The following is a 9,538-nucleotide window of genomic DNA, read 5'->3' as shown; positions in this document are numbered from 1 at the left end:
CTGGCTGGCTTAATTGGCAGAGTGTGTGACTCCTGATCTTAGGGTCGTGGGTTCGAGCCCCACTTTGGGAGTAGAGCTTACTTTAAATAAATAAAGGAAAGAAAAAATAAAAATGCTAATGACATAGCAAAGACTCAAACCTTTATCTCCAGCTCTGATGAAAAGAAAAAAAATCCAGACTCAGATATCCAAATGTCCTACTCAACAGTTCTAGATGGATGTGTTTGGTTTTTTTTAAAAAGATTTTATTTGGGGCGCCTGGGTGGCTCAGTCGTTAAGTGTCTGCCTTCGGCTCAGGTCATGATTCCAGGTCCTGGGATCCAGCCCCGCATCGGGCTCCCTGCTCCGTGGGAAGTCTGCTTCTCCCTCTCCCACTCCCCCTGCTTGTGTTCCCTCTCTCGCTGTGTCTCTCTCTCTGTCAAATGAATAAATAAAATCTTTAAAAAAATAAAATAAAAAATAAAAAAGATTTTATTTATTCATTTGACAGAGAGAGAGCGCGACAGAGGGAACACAAGCAGGGGGAGTGGAAGAGGGAGACCGATGCAGGGCTCGATCCCAGACCTCAGGATCATGACCTGAGCAGAAGGGAGACGCTTAACGACTGAGCCACCCAGGTGTCCCTAGATGGATGTGTTAACAGGTATCTCAAACTCAAGATGCCCATGGCCGGGGTTCCTGAGTGGCTCAGTGGGTTAAGCATCTGCCTTGGGCTCAGGTCATGATCTCAGGGTCCTGGGAACGAGGCCCGTATCAGGCTCCCTGCTCAGGGGGGAGTGTTCCTCTCCCTCTCCCTCTGCCTCTGGCCCTTCCCCCTCTCATGTTCTCTTGCACCCTCTCAAATAAATAAATAAAAATCTTTAAAAAAAAACAAAAAAGAGAGAGAGAAAAGATGCCACGGCCAAAATAGTACTCTTGACTTTCAACACCCAAACCTGCTTACTCCTAATTATTTCACCGTCATCCATCAAGAAAAAAATCTAGGCATGCTCTTCAGTTCCTCAATTCTTCTTTCCTCACATCTGTCAACTTTTCATCTAAAACAGTCCAAATTAAGTTCCCTTCTCTCCATCTCTTATCTTCACCCTAACTCAAGCCAACATCATCTCTTGCTTGGATTGCTGGAATTGCCTCCTGTTCTTGCTTCCCCTCTTGCCCTTCTTTGATCCATATTCTATAGTAACTTTTCAAACTACCAGTAAAACAACCCTATGGGCCCCACCCTGAATGAAAGTCAAACCCCTTACTCCCTTACAAACCCTTTCAATTATCTAGCGCCTGACTCACTCCAATCTACTTGATCACATTCTCTTCCCTTCACCCAGTCGCATAAAGCCCTTGCTTGGGATCCTCTCATGGCTGGCTCTTTCTTGTCCTTATGCTGCAACTTAAGTTTCACCTCCTTAGAAACTGTCCCTGACCTAATAAAAATTCTCTTAGCATTTACCCTTAGAATTTACTAGTATTAGGTATTTTTCTTAATTTCAAACTCTAATTATTAAGTACATTCCACAAGAACAGGGTTCTTATCTATTTTGCTCTCCACAATATCCTTCACTGCCATGAACATGACTTGGCACAGAGTGCACAGCAGAAGACTAGTGAATGAACGAGTATTCGAAAATATAGAAAGATACTCAAAGACTGCTTGCATAGCGATGTAAGTATAGCAAAAAACTGGGAACTATCTAAAAGCTAGAGGATTCCTTACAGTACATGTATACAATGGATACCACTACTTGAAATAATGAGGGCAGGGGCTCCTGGTAGGCTCAGTCGGCAGATCATTCGACTTGATCTCAGGGTCATGAGTTCAAGCCCCATCTTGGGCATGGAGACTACTTAAAACAAACAAAACCAAACAAAAAACCCCACTAAAATAATGAGGTCAATCTATAAATGTGGATATGGAAATAATGTCCAGATGTGTTTATACACACAGTGTGGTAGCCAGCCTCCAGGATGGCTCCCAGTGGTCCTTGCCTCCTGGTAATTATGCTTTTATGTAGTCACTTTCTGTATTGAATTGGAGCTAGTCTGTGACAGAGTTTGCTGGAGATGGTGGTGTGTGGTTTCTGAGGCTGGTTTCTTAAAGACATTGTAGCTTCCCACTTGTCTGGGAGCACTTGTTTGCGGGGAAGCCAATCTTCATGTTATATGGTCACTCAAGCAGATGTGTGGGCAGGTGCACATGGAGAGGAACGGAGGCTTCCCGCCAGCAGCCAGCATCAACTTGTGAGTTCTGTGAGGGAACCGCACTAGAAGCAGAGTCTCTAGCCCCAGTTAAGCCTTCTGATGATGATGGCGGCCTCATGAGTGTCCAAGCCAGATCCTTCTGGATAAACTACTCCTGAATTCATGACCCACAGAAACTGTGCATATTTAGTAAGTTTTTATTGTTGTTTTAAGCCTCTAAGTTTTTGGATAAGTTATTGTATATATACATATATAATATATATTTATACTATATATATATACTATATAGTATAGCTATATATATATAGTATAACTCCTCTTTTACTTAAAAAAGCATATTGGTACACATGCTCATACATGCCCAGAAAATACCTCAAAGGGCACACTAAGGGAGTAACTGGGTTCTGATAAAGTGGGTAGGGAGGGAATATGTGCTATATCCTTTTATATTCTCAAATTGACTTACTAGACCACTTATTACTTTTACAATTTTTACAAGTTTATTTTTTAAAATGTTTAAGCAAGGGGCGCCTGGGTGGCTCAGTTGGTTAAGCGTCTAACTCTTGGTTTCGGCTCAGATCATGATCTTACAGCTGTGGGATCGAGCCCCACGTTGGGCTCTATGCTCGGTATGCAGTCTACTTCAGATTCTTTCTCCCTCTCCCTTAGCCCCTCCCCGCTCATGCTCTCTCTCTCAAATAAATAAAATCTTAAAAAGAAAATATTTAAGGGGCGCCTGGGTGGCTCAGTCATTAAGCGTCTGCCTTTGGCTCCGGTCATGATCCCAGGGTCCTGGGATCGAGCCCCGCATCAGGCTCCCTGCTCAGCGGGAAGCCTGCTTCTCCCTCTCCCACTCCCCCTGCTTGTGTTCCCTCTCTCTCTCGACTTGTCTCCCTCTGTCAAATAAATAAATAAATCTTAAAAAAAAAAAAAATTTAAGCAAAACAGTGTTCAGAGGGATAAACCATAATGATGGCCTTTCCCAAGCCTTCTTGTCCTTCATGTTTTCCTTGACTTTCTCCTACTCTCAAGATCTAACTTTGGAATAGGCTGATATTCTTTAAAGGCTTTCCAGTAGCCAAATACTGGAGAACTGGTTTTGTCTTTAATATCAGTGCATTTCATTGGGAACACTGACCCCATGACTACTGATAGTGCCGGAACCCTGATCTGATTATTTGCACTGAACACTGTTCATGGCACTTACATTGCTGCTGGGTGCTGACAGCTCGCCCAGAGTTTGCCACAGAGCCTGCAGGCTGGGGCAGTGGCTTCTGCAGAAGGGGGATGGCCCGTGATTTCAGCTGAGCCTAATTTCTCACTAATAAAGACAGAGCCTGGGAAATATTCTACTGAATGACTGACCGGTAGAGGTAAGAGCAGCTCACACCTGAGCCAGCTCAGACTCTCCTTCAACAAAGACAAGGTGCGGTGTGAGGGACTCCTGTCACTTCCATTTAGATCGAACCATCATCTCAGTGAAGTTCCTAGGCTTAAAAAAATGTGGGACTTGATCTGTGTTTGTTTTCTTCAGAACTGGGGGTGGATGACACATGCCTCTGACCTAGTAGAATCAGAGACTTCTCCTGTGAAGACAACATCCAAACTCTGCAGCACAGAAACATAATTTTAATCAGTGAGACGGGGGGTGGGGAGCAGTGACAAATTTTACCTTTGATTCTGTAACATAGTTCAATCCTCCCAAGGGCCTCCAGTGAGTTCAAGTTCCAAGAAGAAAGTTGTAATCACTCAACTATGCATATGATGAGATTACAGCCGCAGGATTTATGAACTCTTGGTAACCAGGAAATTAGTCTGAAACTGCTGCTACAAACAACAAAAGTGACACCCAGGTAATATGCACAAAACAACTCCAAACCAGGCAGTTTAGCATTAGTGCTGGCACAAATCCACATTCGCTTTCAAATTAAGAAGGCCCTCTTAATTTGAGTGGAGCCAGCGGAGTGCAAAATATTCAAATCTGCAGATTGCTTTAAAAATTTGGACCCCACTGGTGCCTGGGTGGGCCAGTCAGTTAAGAGTCCAACTCTTGGTTTCAACTCACAGGCTGTGGGATGGAGTTCCGTGCTCAGCAGGGAGTCTGCTTGAGATTGCTTTCTCCCGCCCCCTTCTGCCCCTCCCCCTGCTTGCTCACATGCACGGGCACGCTCTCTCTCAAATAAATAAATAAATCTTAAAAAAAGTTTGATGAAAAATGAACCAACATCAACAACAACAATCCTCTTCCTTAGGGAACTAAATAATGATCATCCATACATGGAATACTACCTAGTCATTAAAAATAATGAGGAAGAGGAGCCTACATGGCTCAGTTGGTTAAGCATCCAACTCTAGATTTCGGCTCAGGTCATGATCTCGGTCGGTGGTGAGACTGAGCCAAGGGTGGGGCTCTGCACTCAGTGAGAGTCTGCTTAAGATCCTCTCTCTCCCTCTCCTTCTGCACCCCCCTTGTGCATGCTCTCTAAAATAAATAAAATCTTTAAAAAAACATTTTAAAAATAATTAGGAAGATCCATATTAATGGATTTATAAGTTAAAATGTGTGCGCATGTATATATATATGCACGTATTTAAGATATTTATTATATAATATTTAAGATCTATAATCGTTAATATATTTAATATATAATATACATATGCATTTTATAGATAAGTTATTATAAAAATTTGTTTCCTTTGGGAGAAGAGAATGGGCATAGGTAGGAAAGAAAATTTTCATATGTTCTTGTTCAGTTTAATATACCAGCATGTATTATAAAAATGATTAACAAAAGAAATGGCAAATACCAAAATAAGTTTTTCCACTGGATCAGTCCATACACCACCTGCAGGGCCCCTGTGAGCCATCTGCTTCTGCTTCCTTTTCTTCTGTGCCCACCATCTTTTGCTTTCTTACCTGGAAAATGAAGACAACCTAAGCCTGCTATGAGACTCAAAGCAGAGCCTGCAGGGAAGGCAAGGTATAAACGGGAACTGGAGGGGAAAGGGGGCGCAGCAGAAATGAAATCCCATTAGCAGTGTAACAGTCACAGTGCTAAGTGATATTTATGAGTGCATATGTGTGCTGAACATTTAATCCTCATAACTCCGTAAGGAAAATATTATTTTCCTCATTTTACAAATGAGAAACTAAGGCACAGGGAAGGATCTTCCCTTAGCTCACAAAACGAGGTATGATGGGGTCAGATGTCAGCCCTGCCTGCCAGCTCAGGAGCTGCCCTCTTAGCCACGAGGCTATGCTGCTTCAATGCAAATTAAAACAGTAAGATTCTGTTTCTAGTCAGATTAGCAAAATTCCAAAAGACCGATAGATCAAATGTGGAGGAGCATATCAGGAAACAGGTACAAATGTACTATTTTGGTTGAAATATAAACTACTGAAGGCAATTTGGCAAGAATTACCAAAATTTTAAATGGTCATCTGACTTTTGACCTGGTCATTCTACTTCCAGGAACTTATCCTATAGAAATACTCACAAAGATGTCCACACAGATGTCCAATGCAGCACCATTTTAATAACAACAACAACAACAATAAAAAGAGACTTCAGGAGACATCGCTAGGGAAACAACTAACTACATCACAATATACCCCCAAATTCAAGTCTGTATCCATTAAAAATGGAGGTCAACAGAAAGACACAGAATGGAACAAATTCTAAACTGTTAAGTGAAAACAACTGTCCTCAAGCAGTATGTACTGCATGGCCTTATTTATCTAAGAACTATGGTGTGAGCATCACATCATTTCTTTTTATAGGAGTGATGCTGGAGCTACCCTTTCCCCACACCCTCCCTCAAAAAACCCACAAAACACACAACTCAAAAATAAGTTGTAAAAAAAAGGGGGGGTCATGTGTTATTTGTAAATCAATCATTACAATAAAATTATTTCAAAAAAATCACAAATACAAGTTATATAAATTCACTTTGGAATAAGTACCCTCTAAATATCTTATATATCACATCTCTTTAGCATTCTTTTCCAAACAGATGTGTTCAAATCCAGCAAAGGCATTACAATTTCGTATTTGTAGCAAGTGAAAAAAACTGCCAATAAATAATCCAACTATAATTTTTGAAAAATACTAAGTGGTAAATGCCCCTCTTACTTTGAAACCATCTATAACTCAGACTACCTAAGATTCTGAGTCAGTATACAGTTACATGAACTTTGTGTTTCCACATTTAAAATCTTCAATGTATTTTCCTTGTAGCGATAAGGATATATACAAAAGCTCAAAGGGCTGATAAATAACTGACAGTCCTAATGAGACAATAAACAGATCTCATTACAAGCTATACATGAAAGGGACACAAAGCAGTTTGCTTCTCCCTTGGCACCCAGATCAGTGGTTCTCAAACCTGGGTGTGCATGAGCATCTGCAGCAGAGGCTTGTTAAAATGCAGTTTCCTGACTCAGACCCTGAGTTCTCTCATTCCTGAGTCTCTCGAACCTGCATTTTTAAACAAGTTCCACAAGGAGGTGATAGGAGAACCCCACTAACATTCTAAGTCTACGGTCCAATGCTAACCAGCTGCCCCTGGTTGGAATGGAAGCGACTCTGACTCTGCGTAGCTTCTTCACCTCGTTACTTTCCTCATCTGTACAGTCAGTCCATTGGTCTGATCATCTCTGAGGACACTAAAGCTCTAACATGGCTGTAAGTTCCAGCCAAGAGCTTGTACAAGTCACTGAGCTTCTGATTTTTCACCGCCTTCTGAAAAGTTTGCTTCTGTTAGTTCCATTTCCGGGAGCACCTGAGTAGCGGAATTCTAAAACTGACATCTCTTAACTTGGGGGACTTTCCTCATGCAAACAGGGAAGCTTCCAGCAATCCTGAGAGGTGCTACATATACATGGCATGTGGTGAGACCCACTTGGTCAAGGGACAACAGAAACATACCCATAACATTAAGCAGGCTCCAAATCCTCCTGTAAAACAACCAACGGAGGGCCTGAAAAACTCAGTAAGAGGTTTTAACACTGGTTGAACTGGAAGAATAAGAGCTGGATTTCCTGGAGGACTTCTTTGAGGCGAAGGATATTTGCATCTGCCGTACGGTACGTACACTTCGACAAAGGAGAGCATTCTTCGCGTGATCCCTGAAGTCTTGTGAAACAAAGTAATAGACGAAGGGGTCGATGCAGCTGTTGAGGGTAGAGAGGCAGAGGGCTACAATGTACAGGGCGTAGACTTGGCTCTGGCTCCTGGTTTTAATCAGGAAATAATGCACCACAAGCAGAAGGTTACTAGGAGTGAAGCAGATCAGGTACATGGCCAGGACAGTGACAATGAGTTTGATGGCTCTCTGCCTCTTCTTTTCCGAGTTTTCATCCATAGCAGAAGATTGGAGTGTTCTGATCATTAGCACATAGGCAGAGGCCGTGAGCAAGGCTGGGAACAGAAAGACTCCAATGGCCAGGGAGAGGAAATAATTGAACATGTCCCCTACCAACACCTCCTTAGGCAAAACATCATGGCACGTTGTGATGTTAAGAGCTGGAATGTGCGCAGTCTGCTTCACGACATACAAGGGGATGGTAACCAGCAGAATCAGCACCCATATCCCCAGCGAGACCCCAAAGGCAATGTTTGCCTTCTTCCTGGGGTGCACCAAGGGATTCACGATGACCCAGTACCTCTGCACACTGAGGCAGGTCATGAAGAGAATGGAACAGTACATGTTGCCATAGAAGAAGCCAATGAGTACTTTGCAAAGAGCTTCCCCATAAATCCAGTTGTTGCCATGTATGTGATAAGCAATCTTCAAAGGGAACCAGATCACAGACAGGAGGTCTGCCAAGGCTAGACTGGCCATGTAAATCACAGCAGGGTGCTTCTTCTTTGTTCGGAAAAGAAAGACCCACAGAGCCATGCCATTACTTAGCAAACCAATCACAAATACAATCGTGTAGACAACTGGGAGAAAGACGGTAGTCAGTTTTCCAGTGAGAACGGAGGCAGAAAACTCATCCACAGAAAAGCCTGGCTTCATGCTAAGTCCTTTCCCAGTGATAGGAGATGAGCTATCAACCTTACCAATGAGACTTCTTCCTTTAGAGGTTCTATTGGTTCCTAAACAAAAAAGGCAAGGCAGACAAGGGTCATTACAGAGATCAATCTTTCAGCGGTTAATTGTTTAAATAAAAGTACTTTAGGGGCTCCTGGGTGGCTCAGTTGGTTAGGTGTCCAACTCTTGGTTTCAGCTGAAGTCATATCTCAGGGTCGTGAGATGGAGCCCTGCCTTGCTCCATGCTCAGTGTGGAGTCGGCTTGAGATTCTCTCCCTCTCCTCCCCCCTCTTCCAAGCTTTCATGTGCTCTCCTTCTCTCTCAAGTAAATAAAGAAATAAAATCTTTAAATAAAAGTACTTTAGACAAAGACAAAAGGAGTATACAAAAGGCTTACAAGTGCTTTCTTTGGGTGATGGGATTATTGGGTTTTGTTTGTATCTTTATTTTTTACAGTGGGTTTTTTTTTATCGGAAGGTTGTGGGGTACATGTGAAATATAAAACTGATTTCTAGGACTCAAAAAAACTGACAGTATTTAAATTTATTTTTACACACGACCCACAGTTATTTGTTCCTAACTATTCCAATGACGGCCACCTCTCTCACTCTGGCTGTCAGACAGCATCCAGCCTGGCCTACCTGTCATTCCCTCTCCCAAAGTCTGACACAGGGAGATCCCCAGCAGCACAAGGGACGTTCCCTCTGCACCCATGAGGACCCTGCAGGCCACGGGCAGGGACTGCCCTGCTGCTGCGTGGGCCTCCTGGACACCTTCCTATGGAGGCCAGCGGGCAGGCAAGGCTTCTGACCTCAGGGTCACTGAACGGGTCGGTGCACTATTTGTGTTCAGACAATCTGTGCTCTGACTTTGAAGCAAGTACCATGGCAAGCTGAACAATGTATGCTGTCATTCCCGTATTTGCCTTAAACTTTAGAAACCACATACAAATGACATATCCAGCCTACATCCTGCCTAACCAAGTGTTCACGGAGCCACAGAAGAAAGTGACGGAGGGCGCCTTGGTGGCTCAAGAGGTGAAGCGTCTGCCTTCGGCTGAGGTCATTATCTCAGGGTCCTGGGATGGAGCCCTGCATCCGGCTCCCTGCTCTGCGTGAAGCCTGCTTCTCCCTCTCCCACTCCCCCTGCTTGTGCTCGGTCTCTCCTCTCTCAAATAAATAAATAGAATCTTAAAAAAGAAAGAGAGAGAGAGAGAGAGAGAGAGAGAGAGAGAGAGAAAGAGAGAAAGAGAGAAAGAGAGAAAGAAAGAAAGAAAGAAAGAAAGAAAGAAAGAAAGAAAGAAAGA

General features: G+C 43.1%; 1 protein-coding gene across 1 annotated transcript in view; it reads right to left on the bottom strand.

Annotated features, from left to right (window-relative positions):
• Positions 1-6,566: 6,566 nt before the first annotated feature.
• Positions 6,567-9,538, bottom strand: part of F2RL1 (F2R like trypsin receptor 1) — a 9,969-nt gene continuing 6,997 nt past the window's right edge. Inside the window, exon 2 of the mRNA XM_021700033.1 lies at positions 6,567-8,297. Coding sequence (XP_021555708.1) covers positions 7,186-8,297 — 1,112 coding nt within the window. The 3' untranslated portion in view covers positions 6,567-7,185. The remainder of the gene's footprint in view (positions 8,298-9,538) is intronic.

The sequence above is a fragment of the Neomonachus schauinslandi genome, chromosome 7 (genome assembly GCF_002201575.2).
Source record: "Neomonachus schauinslandi chromosome 7, ASM220157v2, whole genome shotgun sequence".
NCBI lineage: Eukaryota > Metazoa > Chordata > Mammalia > Carnivora > Phocidae > Neomonachus > Neomonachus schauinslandi.
The sequence above is the reverse complement of the archived record's forward strand: the minus strand, read 5'-3'. Positions and strand labels throughout refer to the sequence as shown.